This window comes from Penicillium paradoxum (assembly GCF_028828445.1).
Source record: "Penicillium paradoxum strain IBT 22861 chromosome Unknown utg000007l_segment0_segment0, whole genome shotgun sequence".
NCBI lineage: Eukaryota > Fungi > Ascomycota > Eurotiomycetes > Eurotiales > Aspergillaceae > Penicillium > Penicillium paradoxum.
Window position 1 is genome coordinate 587,743 of NW_026643185.1, and position 26,314 is coordinate 614,056.

The following is a 26,314-nucleotide window of genomic DNA, read 5'->3' on the forward strand; positions in this document are numbered from 1 at the left end:
GTTGCCAGGTTGCGACATCATATGCCGACAGCCGATAAAGACACGGGCTATCGAGTCCAGGCTTACTCCGTACCGAGTTCAAAGATAGAAATTGTGCAATTCGAGACGAGCAGATGCTACTCCGTACTCTGTAGATAGACTCCCAAAGTGCGTGGCCGCTTTATCCCTTCGTTGGGAAAGGTTCGGGGTACTCCGTGGGGGGCACGCTCGATACCAATTATTAGCATGTTTTTGTAAAAAGAAGAAAAGGCCAAGGCTAGCGAAATGGAATGGCAGTTTGCCTTTTCTCCCTCACGTCGAAGTTCGAGCTTTGCTTTACGGATACGTAGGGCACGGCGGCCCGCTGTAGGATCGTCGATCAACATGCGTCCCTTGAGCATCAGACCATGGGTTTTCGCTAGGCTGTCATCCGATAGGCCATGTGGCTTGTTTTCGATCAAATCAAGCGAGGGGGGTGTGCATCCACCCGGCGCCATTTGATCTGAGGCATGGCGTGTGGCGGGACTGTCTGGGGGATAAGCATCAAGGGAGAGAATTGCGACCAATATACTTTGAGCTCTAGAGGGTGAGATGTAAGTGATGGATCAGAAATGTAACGGGTAGTGGCTGCCAACGCCCGTTCAAGGGTTAGGATTGTACGGAGTACTCCGTACGGAGTAGGTGGGTTTGTTGTTGTACTTAATGATGGCCGATCATTTCGAGGGCCCTCTTCGAGAAAAGAACGTTCCCACACTGCTGTTGAATAACAGAGCATATATCAGATAGGGATTTAAAGTAACATTACAACCCCAATAGTCAGTCTGATTTTCAATATTCCCCCATTTCGAGAGCCCGACGCTAAATGCACAATTGCCCCCTTGGCATGCAAGGTCCCAATAGCCCCATTCCAGGAACAAAGAGAGACAAGGGATAGCAACCTTCCCAAAAAATGAGTTCCAAAAGTCCCATTCCCAATGAAATTAGTTGCAGCACCATCAAACAACGATGTGTCATTCAGAAGATGTTGGAGGGTCCCCTCCCACATGGCCTGCGAGAATTTTCCCCTGGCCATGCCTTGCTCCCACGTCAATACCACGCTTTAATTCCTGCAATGCAGAGGCTGTCATAATTCCAGTCCTTTGGCTTTTCTCCCGATAACTCCTTCTTTTGGCTATAATAAATTTGGTGGACTTTTTGGGCCGTTCTTAAGCCGCGAGGCCCTTTTATACTTCATATCCTGAATCTTCGGAACATCAAGTTGCCAACAGAGACATACAAGAGCTACGGTTTTCTTCCTTTTTGTGGGAAGCCCTATGCCATTTTGAATAGACATCTATCGATCCGTTCACGGGCGCAATTATGGTGGCTTTCAATAAATTTAGGTCTGACTCGCAGCAGACCATGGCTGGTCTTGACGACGAGGAGTATGCGCAGAAAGGACTTGTTGAGCCGCAGTATATGGGCACGCTGGCAGATCAGCGAGATATGAATGCGCTTGGTCGAGTACAAGTTTTGCGAGTAAGTCTAATTGACCTTCTTGTTGTCCACTGGTATTTCCTTTCGGCTGTGCTGACACCACGAAGAGAAACTTTCGGTTTATCTCTATTGTTGGATTTGGGTGCACTTTGATCTGCACATGGGAGGTCATTTTGACGTACGCCTTGCACCCTGCATATTATGATTATGCAACTCACTGACCCCATTTAAAGCTTGCTGTCAGCTGGTTTGACCGACGGGGGGTACAGCTGGCTTGATATGGGGGTTCGTCGGCGTCTCACTGGGGTTTACCCTGGTCTATGCCAGCATCGCGGAGATGGCCTCGATGTACGTAGCTAAGGCTTTACTGTTCTTTGCTGAGTTATTGGTACTGATTGATCATCAAATAGGGCCCCTACTGCTGGTGGGCAGTATCATTGGGTGTCGGAGTTTGCACCCAAGCGGGGACAAAAGTTCCTAAGCTATATCACAGGTAATATAGCTAGTCCATCTGAACGTCGCATCAATTAACACCTCTCATTAGGATGGCTTTCTGCAATGGGATGGCAATGCGCCATCGTATCCATCGCTTACCTTGCTGGCACAATCATCCAGGGCCTCATCGTCTTGAACCAGCCAGACTATGATTTCCAGCGCTGGCATGGCACCATGCTGGTGATTGCCATCTCAACATTCTCAATCCTATTCAACACCTTTCTAGCCAAGAATCTCCCCTTCGTGGAAGGATTAATCTTGATTATCCATGTGGTTGGCTTGTTCGCCATCATCATCCCGTTGTGGGTACTTGCACCGCGCAATAATGCTCACGCAGTCTTCACCACATTCAATAACGGGGGTAGCTGGGATAATTCCGGAACGGCGACACTTGTCGGCTTGTCCACAACTATCACGTCTATGCTTGGTTATGATTGCTCGGTTCACATGTGTAAGAAAGAGCTCTATGAATAAGACCTGGCCTTGGTGATATATCTTGCTGACAATTCGGAAGCCGAAGAAATCAAGGACGCATCAGAAACTCTGCCTAAGGCAATGATGTCCTCCGTCGCTATTAACGCCGTGCTGGGGTTCGTGATGTTAGTCACGCTGTGTTTCACATTAGGCGAAGTCGACAAAGTCCTCGATACCCCCACCGGATTTCCATTTATCCAGATATTCTATAATACCACAGGCAGCATCGCCGCAACAAATGCTATGACAGCCGTATTGGTGGTAACATTGACTGCCAGCACAATCACCGAAGTGGCCACGGCATCACGCCAACTCTGGTCATTTGCGCGTGATGAGGGACTTCCCTTTTCCTCATTTTTCGCATATGTAAGCCAAGTTATCTCCTTTCATTTTATCCTACGTGAAAGTGGATGCAGGATGTTTAGATCGGTGTTAACACATGAGAACTAGGTCACGCCAGGCTGGAATATCCCACTCAATTCGGTGATGGTATCTCTAATCGTTACAATCCTACTATCAATGATCAACATCGGATCGCAGGTCGCCCTGAACGCCGTGATCTCACTAACGATCACATCCCTGCTCTCTGCATACATCGTCTCTATAGCCTGTGTACTTCTGAAACGCCTCCGGGGTGAGCCGCTTCCGCACCACCGATGGTCACTCGGGAGATTTGGCATGGCAGTAAATGCCGGGGCATTGGCATTTCTCTGTCCAATGTTCGTTTTTGCCTTCTTTCCTCTATCGACAAATGTCACGCCTGAAACAATGAATTGGAGCGTGGCAATGTATGTTGGCGTTGTTGGATCAGCGTCGATTTATTATTTGGCCCGGGGCAGGCACCATTTCATCCCGCCTGTGGCTTTAGTTCACCGGGACGAAAATCGCTAAGCTTGGCTTTGATTGGACTGCGGGTTTACTCCTCTTTTTCTTTCTGTTAAACCCTTTTCCCTTTATGTTTATTCTTCCGACGAAAATGGTGTATTTTGATGATGTGATGATGTGACGTATATCGGTACCGGGGTATGGGGTACAATAGGGTGGATTTTCTGTTTATTATTATCTTATTATTATCTTGCTTCCGGCTTCATGCTTCTCGTTTAAACAAACCAATAATAATGACGTGACACCACTATTAATGGTGACGGTTACTCGATTCAGAAGTCTTGGAGACTTTGAGAACAAAGGCACCAGGGCCCATCGGGATCCAAATTGAGTTATCAGATGGAGCCATCAGATGGAGCCATCCACGGTTTAGCTCGTTCTTATGCTGCCGTTCCCCTTATGGCCCGAAAGAGAGAGAGAACAGACCTTTGTGCTCCAATTGATGCAAAACAAACTTTACGCAATCAAGATACCAAGAACTGAATCGGGACAACACACGGCGCCACTAGGTACGGAAGAGTGAGCATGAGCGTGAGAGTGAGACTTGGCATCCTGCGGGTTCGAGACCGATCTAGTCAGCTGACGGGATGCGTGTTCTGTTCTCCGTGTGGAGTACTCCGTACGGAGTACGGAGTACTGCTGTAGGGAATGGTTTCCAGCTATGTGACATTATTGAATCTCTCGCCAGTGAGCCTGCTAGGCCGGAGGCCCCAGGGGCGATCTTCTTTGAATTCTACTTTTCTAGAACTCCCTAGCTCATCCAATATGACCCACTGATTGATCTCGACCGGGCTGGTCTCCCCACTCCGGGACCGGACTGTTGGGAAACTGATGAGCTAGGAGAGCAGCAATGGACCAACAGAATACACAAGGCCAGGTCCGGCTGGTCGGAAAGTGGGGTGGTCGGGAGAAGGATCCATTTTGTGAGAATGGGGCTTGAGGCCTGGGGATTATGATTGCCCTTGTGAGTAATCAATCCCCGGAAAGGGGATTGGGGTTGGGCATACAAGGGAGCAGGTACTACCCAGGTATACCTGCAGGATGTGCTGGCATGCGATGAATGGGGTATGAAGATGTCAAGATGAAATGGGGATTCCCCTGTTATCAGATGGAATGACATACTCCAAAGGGCGGACAAATCCGCGCTCCCGTCTATCTGATTGATCTGATAACCGAGGTATTGTGTATGGTACGGTAATCTTACGGAGATTACTACATTCAACATTTTCAGTCGGTCCACCTCGGAACTGAATTACAATTAAGCAGACCTGTAGGCAATCCCTGCACATCATAAATGTCGGTGTATATCATTTAGGACCGTATGGGATGGTAACCTCCCGGGCTTCCAACCTCTGTATGGCAAGGGATTTCGTGCCGCTGTACAGCCGTGTCTCCGTGGACTCCGACCTCGGCTCCCACGCCACCATGTAACAGATAAAATACTCCGTACGGAGGACAAGCCCTTCATATGCACCGTCGATCTAGATGGATACGATGACCCCAAATGGAGTCAGCGCCATACCCATTAGCCAAGCGCTTAATGCTGCTGACATTTAAGATCCCCCTTAGCTCAATTTTAGGAACAATAGCCTTATAAAGGGCTCGAATCCCCCATCCGGAACCGACCGCGTAGCACCCAAGAATGTGGCGAATCTGATAAATCCCTGTTTCCGATCTCAACGTATTTTCTCCATGAACCCATATTACCGTCATTTTCGCTGATTTGCCGACGTACGGAACTATTGTCCCGACAAGGAATTCCTCGGGTCCACGCTCTCCATTCTCATTCCACTCTTCTCCTTCTGCAGACACATGCTCTATTCATAGAACGAAAAAGGGGTTCTTGCACAATCCTTCACCACAATCACCTCCCGATTCATATACCCTAATCTGCCCTAATCTTCCCTTGTTGCGCCAACTCTTGTGCAACTTTTCCTCAATCAATCCTTCAAGTTTCCCCATGGGTATGCGCATGATCAATCCCAGTCCAGTCATCATGACTCACATTCTGATTCCCTTGACATAGTTCACGCAATTCCACCTACCATGCCGTCGGCGACTTATGCCTCGATGGTGTCCCGCCCCCGCAGAGGCACATATCAAGAGATCCCGGTGTCCTCGACTTCCCACCCAGATAACCCAATCCCGGAAGAGCCCCGAGGCGTGCGCTCGCTCTCAGTGACTGATATCAACTTCAATGTCCTCTCCTCCAGCTCCTCACAAGACACTGAATCGACCGGCTCAGATTCTCCCAATACCCCTCTGACACCACCCAGCGAGTCCAACTTGGAGGAAGAACCTACAGATGAAAAGACTGATGTTCCGCAACGGCGACGAGCCTCGACCGTTCTCATCTCCCAGAATGCGAACGATATGAGAAGGGTGCTGCAGAATGTGGGCGCAACAGGCACTCAGAAGCTTCAATCTCTCTGTTGTGGTGGAGGTTGTTGCAAGGGCCAAGTATTGCGTCCTGTAGATGGACCAATCTCAGGCTTCAATGCTATTGCTGGGCCTATCGGCAACAAGGCTTTCGATAGCCTCAACCTTAACCTGGATCTCCTTACCATGGACAGTGACCTTTCCAACATTGCCCCGCTCCCAGAGAAGACCGTTTCATTCAAGCCGATTCCCGCATCGGCGGTTGATATGACCCTGGGTCCTGCAGACCACCCACCATCATTTGTGCAACCGCATCCACCTTATTCGGTCTACCGTGCGCCTCTGTTCCACGCCCGTGAGTTGACAGGGGCTGGCGCCGAGAAGCGCACCTACCACTTTGATATCGACGTCACTGATTATCCCGCCGAAAGCGGGATGGTCGACTTCGTCGTTGGCGGTGCGATTGGCGTGTGTCCCAAGAACAAGGACTCAGAAGTCGAAGACGTCCTCAATCTTCTGGGTGTGCCAAAGTCCATGCGTGACAAGAAGGTCATCATGCGCACAACCAACGGCCGCTGGCCTACAATTTGGGGCGATGATAAGGCCCGCGAGCTGATCACCACCCGACGTGAAGTCCTCAGCTGGTGCTCCGATATCCAGAGTTACGCCCCCACGAAGCCTCTCTTCCGCCTCCTCGCCGAGCACACCAGCGAGCCAAACGAAAAGAAAATCCTCGAATATCTCTCCTCCGCTCAAGGCCAAGGTGCCTTCTGCGACCTCCGCACAAGCTCCTTCGTCTCCCTCAGCCAACTCCTAACCGCCTTCCCTTCTTCCCAACCACCCCTCGACCACCTCCTCTCCGTCCTCAACACTCTCATGCCCCGCTTCTACTCCCTCTCTCAAGACCCCCAGATCTCCTGCAAATACAAGGGCAACGAATGCCGCCGCCTAGTCGAAGTCGCCGTCACAGTCGCCGAATCCGCCGATTGGCGCGGCGGATCACGCACAGGCGTCAGTTCCGGCTACCTCGAGTCCCTCGCCCGGCAAGCCATTGCCGCCGAAGCCAAGGGCGAGAAACTCGATCTCCACATCCCCATGTTCCGCGGCCTGATGGCCAACCCCCTCGCTACACGTTTCGCGTCCGATGGCCCGATGCTGCTGATCGGTGCGGGCGTTGGTATCGCGCCTTTCCGTGGCTTTGTGCAGCGCCGACTTCAGTCAGCCAACTGCGCCAACAAGGTCTGGGTGCTGCAGGGCGTGCGCGACTCACTGCTTGATGAGCTTTACTCTGGCGAGTGGGGCGTGCATGAGGACAAGGTGCGGACTGTTGTGCAGAGCCGGACGGGCGAAAGTCGATATGTGCAGGAGGAGGTTCGACACCAAGCCGATCTTGTTTGGTTCGTGATCAACTCGCTGGATGGCCGTGTGTTCGTTTGTGGTTCCGGCAAGGGTATGGGTGAAGGTGTCGAGGCTGCTCTTATCGATGTCGCTATGGCGAAGGGAAATCTCAATGCCCAGGAAGCCGATATGTTCTGGCAGCGCAAGAAGGAGGCTGGACAGTACATTGCTGTAAGTTTTTGGTTTTCCGGTTTTTTTTTTTTCAGGGACGCTTTGCTAACTTTCTTCTGCCAGGAAACTTGGTGATTATTTTAATCATAGGTGGTTTGGATTTGACGAATCATGCTATAGCCACATTCCCATGACATCCATCTTGTGCGAAATACGATCTGGGCGCTTTTCTACTTCCCTTGGTCTGCGCGTCCCTACATTTGTCATATCCTACCTACATCTGCAAAAGCTCTTTACACCAAGGCCACCTTGGCTATGCACAATCGACTAGGTTGTCGATTCGATTTTCCACTGTTTTGCAGGCTTTGTACCTGATTCGTGTTCTTTAGCGGGGTTGTTATCCGTTCTGTTTTTTTGTTCCTATTTTGCACTCCTCCTAAGGTATGCCGGTTTTATCCATCGGGCGTTCTGGTACTGATCTTTCAATCACAAATCATACATACATTACTTTCTCAAAATTTCATTTCGATGGACGTTTTACAGTCCTGTTGTTACCTTCCTTTTGCGGTGTTGTAGCCTTGATGTCTGTCGTGTCTTGTCTCTATATATTGGTACACTGGAGCTGATTTTCAAGTGAATCCTCAAATAGGTCCCTGTCTGGGTAGCAGGAGTGGTGATCTTTGCGAAGAAGACGAGGCAGTATAAGCAGTGTGATTGTTGGAGTCTCATTATAATTGTGTCTAACAGAGGGGCAAAGAACGAGGGCGATGCGCAAATATTCCGACCTCTCGCGTTATGCTTAGATGCCAAAAAAATCGTGGGAGGCGATCACCACACAGCGTGGTATATCGGTAGCCCATAGAGTGCAAGTTTGTCATGGACACCACCATCTCCAAACCCGCGCATCCCCAGTCTTCAACAAGACGCAAGCGAAAACCCAGAACCCCATCAAGACAGGAATCGTAGACACTCAAACCGGCGTCTCCCAGAACAAGACACACACTACACTCTAAAACGGCACACATGCTGCAATCCACTTCCGCGAGACCTCATCTCTCACCACAACCGGCTACGTTCTCCGGCCCCGCAGCTAGTCCCCGACTTGGTCCCATGAGTCTTGAGCCTGTATCGTAGTTGCAATAACGCATCAATCGCAAGCCAGCAGTGCCCAGTGGTCGAAATACGCACAGCAGTGGGAGTGCTTGTCATCATGCCAGTCAGCGAACTGACCAGGAAGATATCGTACGTGATTACAATGATGAGGTCGTGAATGAGCTCATCGCCACCACGCAGGTCGTCGTACATCCAGGCAAGAAGCAAAATCAGAGCACATTCATTTCCAATGCCGAGGGCAGCGCTCATGGCAAACACAGCAGGTATGGAACCTAATAGCAGCTGTCTTTTTTGTGCCTGGGTAATGCAGCCTCGTGGAAGAAGTCGCCATGGTTTGTTCTCCAGGTCTTCCTTGACTGATTCTGAGAGTTGTTGATTAGCGAGCTCGAATACGAACACATCGGCCCGGTTGGATAGTAGCATGCGTGGTATACCGTGGATAACGAGTGATCGGAGATTAGGGCTTTGGGTGCCGTCTATCAGTGTGGGAGTTGCTAGTGCTACGAGAAGGCCAAGACGGTATTTGGGAGGACGAAAGTTGGGATATGGCTCTCACTAAACTCCCAGAGAAGGGACACTAGCTCTGCTGGCTGAGGGAAAGGATTGTATCGATATTTTGTTTTTACATAAAACCGACAAAAGGGTCAAGAGATATATAACAGAATCTGCAGGGATAAATGCGGCTGAATGGGCCAACAAAGTTGCTTTCTCGGGAGCATCTCTGATTCAAGATCTACGAGACATAGATCATGGTAGGCGTATTTTCCATTCGCTTTTTAATCGCCTATTCCATGAGATGCACTCTAGGAAGGTAAACTGAGCTTACTGGCTGACGCCAAAATCCACCGTGAGAAGCGTATTTAACACATAGATATCACGCAAGAGCGCCTTCATTGGATTTTGCGAAGCTAAGCCTCCTTTTCCCGAGCTTGTTGCCCAAAGGAAAAGATAATGCGGCTCAAACCGATTGAAACTCAGCTGCGGGCTTCTGCGCATCTCAATGTCTTCTTATTACTGGATTCCCACTTCTTGCATCCAAGACAATGTACACACGATACCACCATTCATTGGGGCGATTGTCGGGTTTGTAGCACACTATGGACTATTCATTCTGGTTTTACATCTGGTTGCCTTCCTATATCTGTCTCTCATGACAGAAACAGCATGGAAGCTTATCTCCAGCTACCTCCTTATGATATTACCCAGCATTTTCATCTACAGAATCTTCTTCCACAGACGGAAACACTTTTCTGCACCGTTCAGGCCTCTACCACCAAGACATGGCATGTCTGGAAATCACACAATTCAAAGAACCATTTTTCGCTCGAACAAATACAGGCAGGATATGGAGACTTTGTCAGAATCGGTATGGTCTTTATCCTAGCTTGCGAAAGGATCCTGACCGTTCTGATCATAAATATAAGCAAGATCACAGTCTTCCATCCAGATGTCTTCATGGGCATAGATGGTCCTTGAAGCAAGTGTATTAAGGCTGAATGATATGACCTACTACATAGTAACAGTGTTGCACGTTGCGCGCACCTGGAAGGGGTTATATCTGAATCGTTGCGGCCCCACCCTTCCATTCCCTCAGTCGGCTATTGGAAGACCTCATTAAATGAGGGCATGAAAATCGTGGGGGCTTACATTCCTCCTGAGACCACAGTGGTAGCCTCCCGATTTGTTATAGGGTGCCGTAAGGCTTCCGCCCGTTATACCACTGCAATCCCAAAGCACGACTGACAGGTGAGATATGCGAGGATTGTTTCGAAGACGCAGAGCAATTCATCCCTGAACGGTGGACGACACGTCCGGGGATAGTGCGTGATAGGGTTGCCTTCAGGCCGTTTGGGACTGTTAGGTGTTTGATCATCCCGACAATAAGGACACGACCCGTTGGGCGGTTTAAATAGCTGCATAGCTGCCCGTTTCTGCAGATGAATAATTACCACCCTCTAGGCTCTAAAAGCTGGATCGGACGAGGCTTGGGGATGAACGACTTGATGCTTGTTACTGCACATATCGTTCATCACTACCAAATGCAATCCCCGCCGCGTGAGACAGAGCAGGCAGTGTTCAATGACCGGAGTCACCCAAGGACGGATTGCACTTGATTTTCGAGATGCGTGCAGACTAACACTATTGGGCCTCTTTCTGCCAGACCTCCTGGCAGTACTTTTGATATCAAGGAGCCTGAAAGAAGCCCGACCATCGCGGCTATCCTATCCAAGACATTCCGTACTTCGTATCGAGTCCTCTGTGCCAGAATGACATGAATCTCAAAATTCAGTCTTCATATATGTTTCTCGCCCGATTTGGTATTGGTCTGGGGTCTTTCCTAGATAAGAAGCTCTTGCCTAAAGGATTCCCCCACGCCGATCAAGCGTGTCTACCGTAGTACTCCCCCCGTGGTGAGTTCTGACATCTCACGCTAACACGAATATAGTAGTGTGACGTTCCCGACATCTCTAAATTTAGGAAGGTAGCAGACAAAGAACGCGTACTATTGACATGGCCTCTAGCGCCGAGTCAGGCACTAGTGCATTGACTGACTAGTGGACTGATCGGCCGTCGGTACGGAGTACATATGTTCACGAGTACCACTCCATCGGGCCCATTTTATTCCAGGTGCCTAACCTAACCCGTTATAGAAAGAGAGGGAACCCCGTCAGAAGAAAGAATGTGTACTTGGGCCAATAGGAAAAACAGAGGTGAATATCACCGCGCATTCTGGCGAGAGATTGGTGGGCTTCGTACGAACTACGCTCTTGGCAGAGATGAATTATGCATGAACTAACGTTGACAGGAGTTTGGGGTAGGGTGTGGCGAGGTGGCAAATAGGATTGCCTGCTTTCTGGGCCAGGTCTATATAGAGAGGTGGGAAATTCAAGGCAATCCTGAAAAAGGGTGAGGCGATGCCTTGCTTGTTCCCATACCGCTTCTCTCACGATCCAGGATCTATCCCTAACTTCGGTGGTTGGCTTTCTCCAAGAAAGAAGAAAAGAAAGAAGAGAAAAAGAAAAAGAAAAAGAAAAGCAACATATCCAGGGAATTATTCTCGAAGTGGCACTCCAGCGCTACCTGGTGAATACCTCTGACCTAGTATAGCCTCCCATGTCCTTAGCGAGGATACGGTTAGACTCCCAAAATTGAGCGGTATTTTATTTTCCATCTGCTCTTCGTACGGTGTATTCTTTTTCTAACGAAAAGAAAAGAATTAGTGCACCCACGAACCGGGAACCCAAGTGACAAATAATGCGACGTATTCCACCGATCTGGAGCAATTCCTCCGGCGCTACGCTAGGGGATGTGGACTGCAGCATATAACCCTCTGTCCATTCCCCGGGCTTTGGAGTGTGAAACCAGGCTGCATGTGAGACCAGTCACTTTCCCAGGGCCGATCCCAGTTCCTGGTCTGCGAGATCCGATGATCTGCATTCCATTTCATGCACGATCTCGGACCAGGTGAATGGGAGTGGCAGGGATGACGATCGAGTGGGATCTGGGTTCGGATACTCCGTATTCCGTAGTCCGTAAGGGTAGGGATTTAATTTATGGAGTATTTCTTTTTTTTTCGTTCTGTACTCCGTAATGGGGCCGGATCTCGAGTGGCCTGAATAGGCTCTAAGCGAAGGGCCAGTGGGAAGGGTCGATTTGGCTGCCAGATCTCTTCGCCCTGAAATGACGGACGAATCACACAGATCCCCGTAGATCCAGGGCATCCACGAGGCTGGTTCCGGAAATGAGATGGAATTGTTTATTGGGTATATTTAAAGAAAGGGAAAAAAAAGCAAGAAAAGAAATAGATTGCATCGAGAGATCGGCTTTGGGATCGAGAAGCCTGTGCTTTTTTTTTTTGTGAATATGGGTCCAGTGGAACAATATAAAATACCTCTGCTAATCAACTTCCGACTGCGATTCCAAATCATTGAAACCTTGGGGACTTCGAGGAAATGAAACAGGAGGGGCCACTCCGTATAGGGCTAGAAGTCCCAAATCTGATCCATAAGATGACACTTTCTTTTTTTCCCTCTTTTTGTACTTAGCCTTGCATGGTGCGGTACAACACAAGACAGCAGCTCACCAATCACGAAAAATCTCTTGGAGCCAAGGGCATTGTTCCGAGGGCTTGATTGGGTGGACCCCACTGGGGACATCAGGATTATTGAGTCAAAAGGCGACTAGTTTCGAGAGCGGGTCGGTTCGGGCTATGGTGTCAAGCTGAGAATCCATACTCCATATACAGCATAGTAGAGAATAGGCGAGAGCAGAGTCCAGGTACCCTAATGTATGGAGTACGGAGGACCTAATGTGCCTAATGTAGTAAGTGTCACATCCCAGGTTCCCTTGAGATATCATATGCGAGTATCGATCCAATCAGCATATCACTTGCCCACTTCATGTGTCGCGTGAGTGGAATGAGCCTTTTCTTTGCTTTTTGACCCCCAAAAATCATGTCAAAAAAAAAGCCAAAGCGGGCACTCCGGATGATCTTTGATCTGACGTACGGAACTAAGAAAAAAGAGGGAACGAGGAAAAAGGAAATAGACCAAAAAGAAAAGAAAGAAAGCAAAAAAAAAAAAGAAAAAGAGCGCCACAGCTCTCGAAGGAAGTGGAGATGAAATTGAAGAACCTCTCTGAACGATCGATGATGGACCAATACCAAACCCTCGTCCCTCGATCTCCCGATGAGAGGCTCCCATCTGAGATCCAAGGGCGTCATGTGCATTGTGATTCGCCTGAACTCACAACCTCTTGTCTCTTGTCTCTTGTCTTTGGATCCTCTGGCACAACCCGGGACACTCGGCGATCTTTTCCTTCGGCATTGTCTAAATGATGCTTTGCTCGTTTCCTCTTTTGTCTTTTCCACTTCCATGGGACTGGTTTCTTCTGCGGTTTTCTTTTCTTTTTTGGGCTCTTTGGCTCTCTTTTTGGCTCTTTTTCTGTTGAAGCTCTGGGAAAAAGCAACGGTTAATTAGATCAATGTCAATTCACTTCGGCCTGAGGCATATCGGGACATCCTGACTCCATCCTGCCTCTCTTCCTTTCTCCAGTTGGATCCTCTGCTGGTATACGGGTACGATTCGGGCTTTCGGAGATCTCGTTTACAGGCTCACGGTTCACTTTGTAGATTAGTGAGGCGGGGGAGGAGGGCAAGGGATCTATTCTGGATTCCTGATCCCAGGGATCCAATGAGACCCCAAGGCCTGGCTCGAGCGTGGGACCCGAGGAGTTCGTGAGATAGATCCTCTAGGAGATTGGCATCTGTCAACCTTTGGATTGACGCCCCCTTCTCCGCTCTGCATTTTGACACGGAGCCCTCGACGCATGTACTCCACCAGCCCACGATCGTCATTTTTCGGTGGCTCCCCCCTGTTCTTGCTTTTCCATGGCTAAAGGGCTTTTTCTTTTTTATTTAATTGACTTTATTATAGATTTGGGGCGATTTTTTTTGGTTTTAATGTACGGGCCCTGCATTATTTGGAACGCATTTCCATTGCGCTCATTCCCCAACCTTGCATATAATCTTGGCCTTTCTGTTCGATGTCAACGTAAAACCACCCTGCTTTCCCTGGTGAGTCGGATTTGACTTTCCCTTGGCATTTCTTCCTAGACTCCTGTCGACAGTCCCCTCCGATCCTTGATCCTAACGAGACTATAGTTCTCTTGATACCTGGTGCTCTCGACGTGTCCGGATCTTTCGAGCTTTGTCCCTAAACACCTTGTCTATGTCACGGTCCCGTGGGATCGACGAAGATACCGATATGGCTATTTCGTATACCACCCAGCCATCCACCGGACACCCTCACCAAACTCTCCCCTCAATCCGCGAGGTAAGGCCAGAAACCTTCGCAACGTGAGAAACCACACTAACCCTCAGTTCCAAGCTTCTCCCCGCTTACCTCCCCGATGGAATTGAATCAACCTCCCCATACTACACCTCTCCCCGCCAACCAGATCGGCCAGGCTCAGGCCACAAAATGGCCGATCCCCGGTCTATCCCATACGGCCCCCAACATACCAAAATGTCATACGACATTCACCGCGAATACACAACCTCCCGAGCCGAGCATTCCCGCATGGCCGACCCAGGTCACCACATGCGGCTATCCGAGACCGCAGCTCGTGGCCCAAGTCCCATCCTCCCCCCAATCCGCGACCTGGACTCTATCCCCGGGCGAGTGATGAATCCCCAGTCCAGAGACGGGTATTTAGATCGGGCATCCGACCATCTCACGGCGGACTATCGCCCACCCGGACCCATGGCAGCACAGATGGACCCCCGCGCGGAGCAGCACTTCGCCGCGCCGATGATGCACCCACAGTCACCATATGGACATCCCGTGTACGAGGAGCAGATGTCGCCGCCGATGATGGCGCATGGGCAGGCGAATTTCGGGATTATGGGTGATCCCATCGATCCCAAGACGAAGCGGCGACGGGGGAATCTCCCGAAGCCGGTGACGGATATCCTGCGGGCTTGGTTTCATGAGCATCTGGATCATCCTTATCCCAGCGAGGAGGATAAGCAGATGTTTATGACGAGGACTGGGCTTTCAATTAGTCAGGTATGCCTTTCTGTTCTTTTGGCTTTTCTGGTTGTGGTTGCTAATGTCTTGGATAGATCAGCAATTGGTTTATCAATGCACGCAGACGACAACTTCCAGCTCTGCGGAATCAAATGCGCAGCGGTGTGGATTCTGAGTCTCAACGACACTCTCCGTTCAGTGACGTTGATGGCTCGGAGCACCTGCCTTCGCCTCACCATTAGAGTGGGATGAACCTGAGTCTAGACGCTCGGGTTTGATAACGGCCTTTTTTTTCCTATTCCTTCTCATTTTTCAACGTTATACGGCATTCGCAACGTCAGCGTCTTATTCATTTCACGATTGGGAGGTTTTTGTTTCTTTTCGTTATTTTGTTTACCATTCACGAGTCCACGGGGTTGAGGATCTGGCGATAGACTGGCATTTTGGTTCCTTTTCTCTATCTGTTTTTTAATGCTGTTCCGCTTTCTTTTTCTCTTCATTCCAGGTCTCTGCGCTTCACACATGTCGCATTGCCGTCCGGTACGGGAGACTTTTGATCAGACACGACACTTTGATACCCTTTTCTCTTTGGTTGCGTTTTATCAAGCGGGAACGTCTTTTGTGACTGGAAATCCAACGGGCACAGGTGGTACACTTGAAACTATACGACATTGAGAATTCGAAATCATTTCTGTGATTACTATACTTTTGTGATCTTTTGTTCTTTGCAGTTTTTTTTTTTTTTATCCATCGCATTGAGGCTGGGACTACTGGACTGAACCCGCGAAAATTGCATTGTCCTGGTGTTTAGAGGAACGCTTTCAAATCTACCTGACATATTTGGTCTCCATATTATTTTTTTCACACTCTATGATGAACAGTTCATTCACGGCCTGAACGGAGTACCCGGTGCCACACTGCGGGTCCTAAATATCAATCGCTACGCAAACAGATCTCAGCTGCCCACCGCACAGTCTCCACCATGGATCCTCGGCTCTGGGTTATCTTATTGCGCGCCGTGGGAACGTCGATCGGCCCTTACCACTGGCTCGGAGTATCCTCTTTTTGTCTTTGCTCCAGCGCGATCTCCGTGTTCTAGATTCCATGCTTTGCATTGTCCATGTTACCGTAGCTTTTTCCTCTTGAGCTGGAGAACCCTAATGTAAGACACTCGGCTTACCGGAAAGATGTATTCCGCCATTTTTAACGAAAGAAAAGGGTTGGTTTTCGGGGAACCATGGAACGGAGGGTCACTAACCGCCGATTTCAATTTCGCCTTTTAGGACCCGTCAGCTCGTTGCCGGATATTACACTTCGTATTCTAGATTGTATTCTAGATTGTATTCTAGATCGTGTTTAGGCATATAGTGTCAGGCATTGACATGATCGCCCCATTTTGACTTTTTGTGCCCTTCATGACGTCGGATATCAATCCCACTCGGCCCCCCCTTTCATCCTGTTGACCGCGCTTATGCGTTAGTCCGCGCGGTTACGGGATGATCGACTCCGTACTCTGATATCATACCAGTTTTTTTTTTTTGCATTGAAAATCGTCCATATGCTGCCCAAACTAAATCCATTTCATACCCAACCAGGGTCCCCAATGACGTGAACTGACAGCTGCATGGAGCCCAGCGTTAAAGTTCAGCTATCCGGGTTCCTCCTAGCCTAAAATCCCGATTCGGCTTTATTCTTTTCTCCTTCTCTTCTACCAAAAGCGCACGGTAGGAACCACTCGAATCCATGGGACGTGAAGTGACTCTAGGTTGTGCCACGTGAATCCTGATCTGGGTTCCAAACGGGGTACGCTCGGGGCTTTTTCTTCTTTTTGCCTCTGACAGCCCGAGTACATATTACATTTTTGATTGAATGTGGATGCTGGATATATTAATTGACATTGACAATCGGTGCTTGCGATACGCTGAGCCACTATTACAATATTGTAATACTGTGGAAAGTAAATTGTTGCTCTGGTTCCAAAGTCTCTTTCAGCTTGGGATTCCGTTCCTGCGCCGAACCATATCCGTATGAAATAGCTTTTATAGAGGATCTTGGTATTCACACGACATTTAGCTAACCGCAAAAGTAGATCGTATACCCGCTGATCGTCTAACATTGACACGAGGGAGTTAAGATTTGTCTTCATTTGGATTTTCCCAGCAACCCCTGAAGTCATCGGGTCCTGACATGGCCCCAAAAATACCCTGACTGCCGATCTTGAGCTTCGGCCATCTTGCTGAGTACGGAGTCGAGACGGGTCCTTCGCAGGGATGGGGATCCAGTCTCCCTCGCCTCAATTTGTTGCTACATTATGAGGTACGAGTTTCTCTAAAATTGAGACCTCCCAGTGAGGGGTCAAATCCACTCTGTATGTTGTAATTGAGCACCGTGAAAGTGATATCACGTACGGAGTACATCCAGAACCAAAAAGCAAAAGAAAAAGAAAAAAAAAGGGAAAACAGGAAAACAGGATTTAGGGTTGCAGTTACGTCTACAAAACTCCGTATACTGCAAAGAAGGACTCCATACGGAGTAAACACTGCATCCCCAACTCCGTACCTCGCAAAAAGCAAGAGAGAAAAAGAAAGAAAAAGCAAGAAACCACCCTCCAACAACCCTCACCTGACGATCGTAACCCAGGTCTACAATGTGGACAGCGGTTATGCAAGCCACGAGCCCAAACTCCAGTCGAAAGGTATCTCCGACGCCCACGACTGGCCCAGCGATCTGAACGCCAATGCACCCAAGTCGTGCAGCGTGCATACATCGAAGAGGCGGGTGGGAGGGGGTGGGAGGGGGTGGGAGGGGGGGTTGATCGAATCACAACGCATGGAAACGTTCATCCCCTGCCTTTCGCTGTCAACCTGGTCTGGTGGCAATGCCCAACCAAACCCCGGCTTTGTTTTTTTAAATTGCCTGGCGATTGCACCCCTTTTCACGAGCTCCCGATCTGGATGTCGGGTACCCGCATCCGACCCGTCATATAGCGGTGAAAATCGGGGTGCGTTGACATCGAACGTGCATACCTTTGGGGGTGAATAATATCACCCTACATATGTAGGTACCTTCGGTGGAAGTGTAATTAACTCTACCTTTCGTCATCAGGTGTATGCGCTTCGCATTCTGCGCTGGCTTTAGGGTCAATGACAACGGAACTGCCAATGCGAGGGTGTGGCGTGTGTGGCGTTGGCTCTATTGGAGCTGTCCACTGCGGGAATATTTGTGAGCTATCTCATGTCAGGGTTTTGGGTTGTGATGATCGTGTAGATCGACGGGTGGCTCGTCCGACCGCGACGTTTCTCACCGTATACTCCGTGGTTTCCTGCTTTCTCGCGAGATGTCTAAGATAGAAAGAATCGAGGGGAGCTATACACCGGGAAGCGGAGTCTATGGGTAATTGGTCCGGAGGACGCGGAAGATCAAGATGTGATATACAATTCCTCTCAGATCGGGTTGTCTTCGCCTTGAAGCGGACATGGAAATATCGATGTTCACTGCCCCTCCTCTTGAATATTAATTATTTCTTTTTTCGGAGGGGGTCCATTTTCCAGACGTTGTCAAACGTCACTTAGCTGTCTACCACGCTTCCCATCCACGGTTCGAGCAGACTATTGAATCTCGCCGTATTAATTCCCAGATGAATGATCGACAGACCCCACCGTTCACTAGAATCAATAGCGTCGCTTAGTCTGTCATTTCTGACAACTGGGTTATTCGCTGTTTTTGGACCTTTATCCGGAGCTTTGTTTTCTTTCCGGTCTAGTGTTGTGTCTGTTAGGCGAGATAGCCGCTTATACCATTCTGTATGAGTATATCTTGTACCTCCAGACCGTCTTTTCGCGATACGTCAGCGTGTGGGTTTTGTCCAGATGCGATCCATGGATGGGAGAGTGTGCAGAACAGGGTCTGGGAGTTGATGTACGGTGGAAACAGGTTTCGATACTGTCAATTATTTGTTCATACTGCACGAATGCTTGGCTAGCCACGTTCTCGAGACATCTCAGATCGGGATGTCGAAGTGGGGATACGGTGACAGCGCAACTGTCTATGCATCTACTCCGTAGTGAGGTGCTTACTTGTTCAGGCTATTCCGACGGAGATGTTTAAATCGGGCCTAGGGACGGAGTACGGAGTGGCTCTTACAGGTGATATAATCATGTTGCACCACTCGGTACTCCTTGCACTGCACATGTCTCTACATCATTTCTCTTTGCGTCCCCAGTCCTGGGTGTCACAATTCTGCAAGGGTGTGACAAGCAGCATAAATCCACATCTAAGAGGTCACTTGTGCACATAAATAGGCGCTTAGATCACTAACTCATGTGTTGTGCTACATAAGAAGCTCCATGAAGAAACATGAAGGTGAGGCAAATTTGATATATCAGACATCAAATGTGACAGCAACTGTATATGTGTCATTTCTCGGGTATATCATGCATGTTCATGCATATCTGATATTGGTGTCATAATGTCTTGGTATCGAGGTGATTCTAAGTAGTTGCCTATATAGGCGATCTTTTCCCTAGGTGTTGTGTCTCAGAGCCTGGCGACTGGACCCCTTCAGGGCTTGTAGATTAATGGTCATGCATGTGGTGTATGTTCCTGAGTAGTATGAAGTAGGGAGTCAGGTTTAAGATCAGTGTGATTCCTATGCTGGTTTAAGTGCTTTTTGTGGATCGATGAATGGCGTCTTCTGTGGATGGATCAGTACGGAGTATTTGGATTTAGCTGGTCTTTGTGCTACAACTATGTCGACACCTAGGCATTATAGATATCTTACTAGTTATCTTTTACGATTGATTGTTGAGACCTACGAAGTGGGACTCAGAAAAGGGAGGAGGGAGAGAGTTGTTTTTAGGAAGGAGACGAAGCTCCCGACTATCTATATAAGAAGGTGATGCCTGTGCATCACGGGACCTCACGGGACCTCTAGTCTCAACATTGATCAGAGACTATGTATCTCTCGCTCCTCTCCAGGGATGTGCGTATCATAGGCGATTGAGGAAATCGGTGGTATATATTGAATAATCTGTTGATTGTCTGTTGTGTTTGGAAATGACTGTTCCAACGGCTCTATTCTATCTTTGTATACTTTGCATACCTTGTATTTGCAATGACAGGGTGTATATGGTGCTATAGAGACTCGTGTTAGTGGCATGGCTATGTGGTTCTAACCCTAGTTCTCTACAAATTGTGAGAAGGAATGACTATGAATGACACTATATTCAACCTACAGTTGTGGAACAAAACTCTACTGCTAGATATACATCGAGCGAGACTTAAGATACGCCGTGTGCATCCTTTCTTCGTGTTTTCGAGCTTGCATCTTGCAGTCTGCGACTGGTCTCCCCGAGTGTGTCCCTTTCGTTCTTTCCTTGGTTCTCTCGGTGTGGTGAAGGTCTACATCAAGGCGGCATTCTTTTGGTTTGGGTGGGCTATTCTAATGTCCTTTCGTCACATAGACGATTAGAACTGCTCGATCATCAAAAAGAAAAGTCTTAGACTTGATGTTTTCGTCGGTCGATGGCAATATATATAGTCCTCGCCCAATACCCGATGTCGCCGAAATCCGACAAAATGGGCACATAACTCGATACCAACTCGATACAAAGTATTTATCATACCAATTCAATGCCAATACTATTCCTTCAAACCTTTTCAAATCGTCTCTGTAGAATTGCATCAATTCTGACATCTCGAAACACGTGCACCCCAAGTGGGTCTAGACGGGTCACATGTTGCCCTCGCTTATAATACACATTCTGGCTACTTCTTCCATCAAGGCCGGCTGGCCCAATGGCAAGGCGCTTGACTACGAATCAAGAGATTGCAGGTTCGATCCCTGCGTCGGTCAATATTTTTGTTTCCTGTTCCTTTCCTTTTGGTCATCACTCTCACTGCATCAATGGGCTACTGAAGTGAGGAGGGTGGGAGAAGCATTCTTTTTACCCCTCATCGGAGGTCGCCGTTACGCCATGCCGTTGCACCGGCATAACGAGAATAACAGGAAAGCCAAGGCCACCCAAGGTCAGAAGGAGAGAGAGGACAGGGGTCCCAGCTCCTAGTTGTATGCATGCTGACCCGGGAAATCCCAATCAAGAAAGTCCTCACACCAGGCACGTCGAAGAGGCTGCATAAACAGTGGCACTTGTGCAGTGCCTAAGCGGCGAAAGGTGGAATGATAAGTCCGCAGTGAACAGACAACACACTTGAAGCGCTCCAGCGGGGCTTTAATCTAAAAGGTACCCTGGGCGCATTTAGGAAACCTAAAAGGAAATGGCTTTTCCCGCAAGCTTCAAAACGCCACTGAACCTTAGGCGATATAGCGATATAGATAGAACGCTCACTACCGAGGCGATGTGCTTCGGGGACTTCGGGGTCCTTGTGATTGTGGGGTCTCCCAGTCCCCTATGATCCCTGTCAATGAAGGACGATTAAATTGGAGATTTTCCGCGAGCTTAAATCCCATGTCCCACGATAGCACGTACAAGGACGGAGTATTTCGGGGCCGCACGGGGGCAAATTATATTAAAGCGTAGAGCGCGTGACTCGTAGTCCTTTGTACGAAGTAAATCAACTCATTTCTAGCGGGATGTACTGATCACATCGGTTGGCTCAACGCGTATCGCCAGAGAAGGCATAAGCATTCAACCATCGAGTTTGGGCTTATCTCTGAAACACGTCTATCGTCGGCTGGGGACTAAATCGAGAGAGAGGGACGCTGTGCGAACGGGCACCAGACCAAAAGTCGCCTAGCCCACGAGCCTTCAGACACGGAGGCGGATGGTTTGTCTAGACTCAGGGCTGTGTGGCTCCATGGCGATTTCTCATTGGAGTGGTCGGACATTTCTGCAGGGAAGATGCAAAGAAGCAATAAGGAAAGAGGTCGGCGGTTTCGAGCTACCAAATACCAATCAGGCGTGCAGTTTGATCTGACTGCATTGCGTTCATGACCCACGTCGATTCATCATTGTTATTGTAAGAGGGGTTGTGGCTTTTTGGTGGCTTTTGTCTACAACGTACGCGCCGTGACTGAAATCGTGCTGCTGCATTGCTGTGTTGCTTAAGAAAGCGGGTACGGATTAATATAGTTGTAGATTGTATGGTACTTTGGTTCTTCTCGCTCTGGGGGCATCATGCGAGGCACGTTGCTGTGATCGGCAGTCTCTAATTTACCTTGCAATATAGTATATTATTCACAGTTGGGGGGGGGTAATCCGAATACGATATGGCTCAGCAACGTATACAACGTATAGAGCGCATATGTACATAAACAACCGTTTTCATTTGTCATAGAGTTCACTTTATATCTCCAAGAAGGAGCGGAGTAATGCGTTCGTGTTCTTATTTCGTTCAAGACGCATCGCCACATCTCTGGGCACATCTTGATCTCCCGGTAAAAATCTTACGCAAGCATAAAGATTAAGCGATGACAGCTCGCATAATGCAGCTCAATCGGGCCGATAGCATCCAAGCCGGCCGCCAGTTGGTTCATTGTCATGGGTTGTGGGCCCAGGGGCCAGCCCACGGTCGATTACCCCAGAATTCAACCAAGCACGCGCAATTCAACAGTTGATGCCCGGGATCATGCGATATTAATGGAATTTCCAAGCTGACCGCTTCGCAGGCCTGAGAAGACTAACCCACACTACACCCAGAATGGCAGGCCGTAAGCCTGTGCATAAAAGTTATATTGCCCTGTTCATGAAGTGGATCCGTTGGGAACAAAAGGCCCAAACCTCGGACGACTGACTCGCTGGCCCGGGCGACTGTTTTATATTCACCCGCCTTGCCACTCGGTATTGCGCGATCAGCATTTCTACAGAACCCAGATTGCTTGCAACGTTGCATCTCGGTTTAGCTTTGAAACCGAAAGCGCTAAGCGATTTTGCCTTCGATTCTCAAACTCCAATTTCGATTCAGGAACTTTGGATCGGCGCTGTCAGTGTGAGCTATCATCCGGGAACATCCACATCCTTCCTCCTTTCACTGCGGAAGGCTGAACATAAAATAAATGAAGGCCCAGTGAATTGCCTTTGCGCATCAGTCAATCCAGCTCAGGCAAATGGGATGGGCGGAAAAAGGGCGATATCAAGGCTGAGGATAAGAGCGAAAGCGAGCTAAAGCGACTAAATCAGCCTAACCGGGCCGCTACTGTAAATGACCGGCAAGAAAATCCGCTGTTAGCCGGGCCTAGAAACCTACAATGTGACATTGGGACCCAGTTCTGATAGCCAGTTTCCCTTTGAGACATTGCACATGTTAGCCAATGAGCCCCGAGTTAGTGCTTCTGGCGGGTCCCTAATCACTGTCCCCTGCCCAATGGTCAGTTCAGCACGATGGCAAATTTAAACTAGTATCGTTTCTTGCTACGGCGTAGACTAAATCCCTAGACCTTGCATATAGGCGGAATCCTCCGAACCTGGGAAATGAAAAGGGAGATAAAATAAAATTAACACAGTCAGGACTAGGAAGCTCACGATAACCTCGGGATTTAAGCGAAGGATCCCAGTCTCCTCCCAAACACAAACAAACAGAGAGAGGGGAAAAAAACGATACCATACTGTAGATCGTGCCACCCCCTCTCTTGACGCTCTCCTACGGTCCACGTCGGGGAAATAGTGCAAGGGTCAATACGACAACCTCCTCGAAACTCTGCCGCCACTACCTTTTCTAGAAGCCGGGAGGCTTTGAGATTGGTGGATGCCCTTGCGATTACCCCAGGTCCGCTATGGTCCGCCAGGTTCCGCCACGAACAGGGTCAAATGTACCTGCGCGGAGGTCGATATCGTCAGTAATCAGTGACTTGTCGCAATTGGTTAGCAGTGGTGCTTCGGTCCAACGACCCGTTTTTATAAGGCTTGCGGACTGTCCCTGATAACGATCTTCATATCCTTTTTGGCTTTTGCATTTTAGAAAAAGGGTCCAACTGTCGATCGACCGTTTCCCCTCCCTCTTCTCTGCCCACTGGACCATCTTTCCCTGTCGATCAGACATAGATCCCCCAAGTACTTCCAGTAACCGTGCCTGACATCCAATGCAATGACGAGAACCAGTCCTCCAAATAATCCCATCTCCTGGGAGACCAAAAGCGTCGAGGATGGCACCAGAATCGACTCGGTCGCGTGTCAAGGTGTGAGGCCCAAGGGCCGCATCCGACGATCAATGACTGCTTGTAATACCTGCCGCAAGCTCAAGACTCGCTGCGATGTTGATCCTCGAGGTCATGCTTGTCGTCGGTGTTTATCTCTCAGGTTAGTTGGGTCCTTTTGATTGACGTTGCGTCCATTACGTACCTGATTCGTGCTTTGTGGAGCCCGTGGATCTATATGCGCTGACCATGGGCATAAAAAAAGGCTTGAATGTGAGCTTCCTGAGACAACGGAGCGCTTCCAAGATAATGCATCCACCTGGTCCGACGCCACCGCCGCAATCCCTTCCATTGAAGAACGACTTGTCTCCCTCGAACGAGGCATGGGGGAGATGATTCACCTGATGCGACAGATGGTGAACCGCTCCCCTAGCATGCCATGCAGCCCTACCTCGCAGCCCAGAAGCAACAGCATAGACGGCAGGGGGTCAACCGATAGCATGTCCCCGTCTTTCTATCCGCTGAAGCCGGCGCAGATCATACGAGATCTGCAAGCCGAATGCTTTGGCGAAAGGGATCACCTCTCCGAAGCCGATATCCTGGGAGACATCGTCACCCAGGGCATCGTAGATTCTAAGCTCTCTATGAAATTGATTGAACTGTGTGTCTGATTATGTGTCTGTCGGCGGACCTTCCTGCTAACGATATCGCCAGTTTCGTGGAATGTTTTGGCCATTGGATCTCAATTAATCATTCGTCCAGTATCCAACGGTCGAATTCCCTCCTGTTCAACACCGCATGTCTTCTGGCTTCGCGCTATCTGCCTGGCCTACCACAGCAGACCGTCCGCGATATCTCCCTCCATGTACAACATGCCGTGGCAAAGATGTTGTGGAGCCCTCCGCCCCTGACAACCGATATGTTGCAGGCGCTGACTTTGCTGTGTCTATACTCTACCTCCATTCACAAAGAAGGACTGATGGATGACTGGTTGCTGAGCGGGATCTCAATCAACCATGCTCTCATCTCATTCAACTTCCTCAATACCTTGCCAGGAGATAACCTTAATCCAGACGATCTACTTGCTCAGTTGCGTCTGTGGAATACACTCTGCGTCACCCAATTACAGTATGTTCCTGCTTTAACCTCACCAGATACCAAGTCTAACATATCAAACCTACTAGTTCCGCACTTGCAAATGGCCGCACTGTCAATATCCAACAACAATATATCGACCAATGTCCCCGGATCCTGGAATACGCAGGCGCCACACAGGAAGACGGAAGAGTCGTTGCTGAAATCCAACTATATCGCATTGCCCTCACACTCCAACACAGCCAGCACCGGCTCCAATTTGCAGAATCAGAATATGAAGAGATCGAGCGCTGGAAAATGGAATGGGCACATCTCCTAAGTACATAACCCCCTCTATATACACCACCCCTGTATATATCAAACCCCCTGAATCTAACAGAATCCCCTCTCAGCCAACGACGACAACTCAACCCTCGAACTTAACCTCTGGTTCTGCCAACTCCTCCTCCACCGAACAGCAACCCGCCTCCAACCCGACGCTGACCGTCTCGTCCCCGAGATCTGCGGCAATGCCCGTCTAATAATCACCAAGTTCCTCCAAACCCGCTTCTCCACCGCCCCCGCCCTAATCGACCACGTCTACTACATCGTCGGCTACGCCGCCCTCACTCTCTGCGACTACAGCATCCCAGACCCCCTCATCAACCAAGTCCGCGGCTTCCTCCTCCACCTCGCCCCGGGCGGCGACAACCTCCCCTACCGCATCGCCTGCATCATCGGCGAAGTCCAGCGCCGCTACTCTGAAGCGGCAGTCGTCAGCGCCTCGCATTCCCAATCGTCATCGCCGGTCGCACCTGAAGGCAAGGCGATGTTCCCGCATCCCCGTCCGGGAATGGATCTCACGCAGTTGATGCCCGCGTCGGAGGTTCTGGATACCCTCGTCGAGGGGTACAATTGTTTGGAGCAGTTGATGCCGTATGTGGCGCAGCAGAGTGGGTTTGAAGCACCGGATTTGTTTCATTCTGCGCCTGCTACGGGGGGCGCTATGCCTGTTGGCCTGGTGCCGAGGGCTTTGCATGATTGGTGATGATATGAGATTTAATTTTGGGATGCGGGATGCGGCACTGGATTGGTTTCTTCTTTCTTCTTTCTTCTTTTTTTGTTTCTCTTTTTCTTGGATATACCTAGATTAATGCAGGATGTGTTGATATGTTGATTTTGAAAGTATGGGTTTGTTATGGGATGTGTTCTCGCGCAGGAACGCGGAATCAACCCCAAAATGGAAATAATCGAGACTTGTTCAACCAGGCTTTCTTGTTTCATGCAATGTAATGTTTCATATTGCTTC

General features: G+C 49.2%; 5 protein-coding genes across 5 annotated transcripts; 4 read left to right on the plus strand and 1 right to left on the minus strand.

Annotated features, from left to right (window-relative positions):
- Positions 1 to 1,380: 1,380 nt before the first annotated feature.
- N7457_007808 (putative GABA permease) lies at positions 1,381 to 3,315 on the plus strand (the record flags this gene model as incomplete). The annotated part of the gene is made up of 8 exons (XM_057178851.1): positions 1,381 to 1,497; positions 1,563 to 1,633; positions 1,689 to 1,718; positions 1,783 to 1,803; positions 1,866 to 1,948; positions 2,000 to 2,401; positions 2,465 to 2,790; positions 2,875 to 3,315. The coding sequence occupies 8 exons, from the start codon at positions 1,381 to 1,383 to the stop codon at positions 3,313 to 3,315; spliced, it is 1,491 nt and encodes a 496-aa protein (XP_057027237.1).
- A 1,954-nt stretch (positions 3,316 to 5,269) lies between these two features.
- On the plus strand, positions 5,270 to 7,362 carry N7457_007809 (FAD binding domain protein; the record flags this gene model as incomplete). The annotated part of the gene is made up of 3 exons (XM_057178852.1): positions 5,270 to 5,273; positions 5,336 to 7,257; positions 7,348 to 7,362. The coding sequence occupies 3 exons, from the start codon at positions 5,270 to 5,272 to the stop codon at positions 7,360 to 7,362; spliced, it is 1,941 nt and encodes a 646-aa protein (XP_057027238.1).
- An 891-nt stretch (positions 7,363 to 8,253) lies between these two features.
- N7457_007810 (uncharacterized protein) lies at positions 8,254 to 8,733 on the minus strand (the record flags this gene model as incomplete). The annotated part of the gene is made up of 1 exon (XM_057178853.1): positions 8,254 to 8,733. One exon carries the CDS (start codon positions 8,731 to 8,733, stop codon positions 8,254 to 8,256), a length of 480 nt encoding a protein of 159 aa, XP_057027239.1.
- A 5,306-nt stretch (positions 8,734 to 14,039) lies between these two features.
- On the plus strand, positions 14,040 to 15,082 carry N7457_007811 (homeobox domain-containing protein; the record flags this gene model as incomplete). The annotated part of the gene is made up of 3 exons (XM_057178854.1): positions 14,040 to 14,144; positions 14,199 to 14,879; positions 14,936 to 15,082. The coding sequence occupies 3 exons, from the start codon at positions 14,040 to 14,042 to the stop codon at positions 15,080 to 15,082; spliced, it is 933 nt and encodes a 310-aa protein (XP_057027240.1).
- Positions 15,083 to 23,882: 8,800 nt separating this feature from the next.
- On the plus strand, positions 23,883 to 26,053 carry N7457_007812 (uncharacterized protein; the record flags this gene model as incomplete). The annotated part of the gene is made up of 5 exons (XM_057178855.1): positions 23,883 to 24,094; positions 24,197 to 24,592; positions 24,646 to 25,059; positions 25,116 to 25,345; positions 25,419 to 26,053. 5 exons carry the CDS (start codon positions 23,883 to 23,885, stop codon positions 26,051 to 26,053), a joined length of 1,887 nt encoding a protein of 628 aa, XP_057027241.1.
- Positions 26,054 to 26,314: the final 261 nt, after the last annotated feature.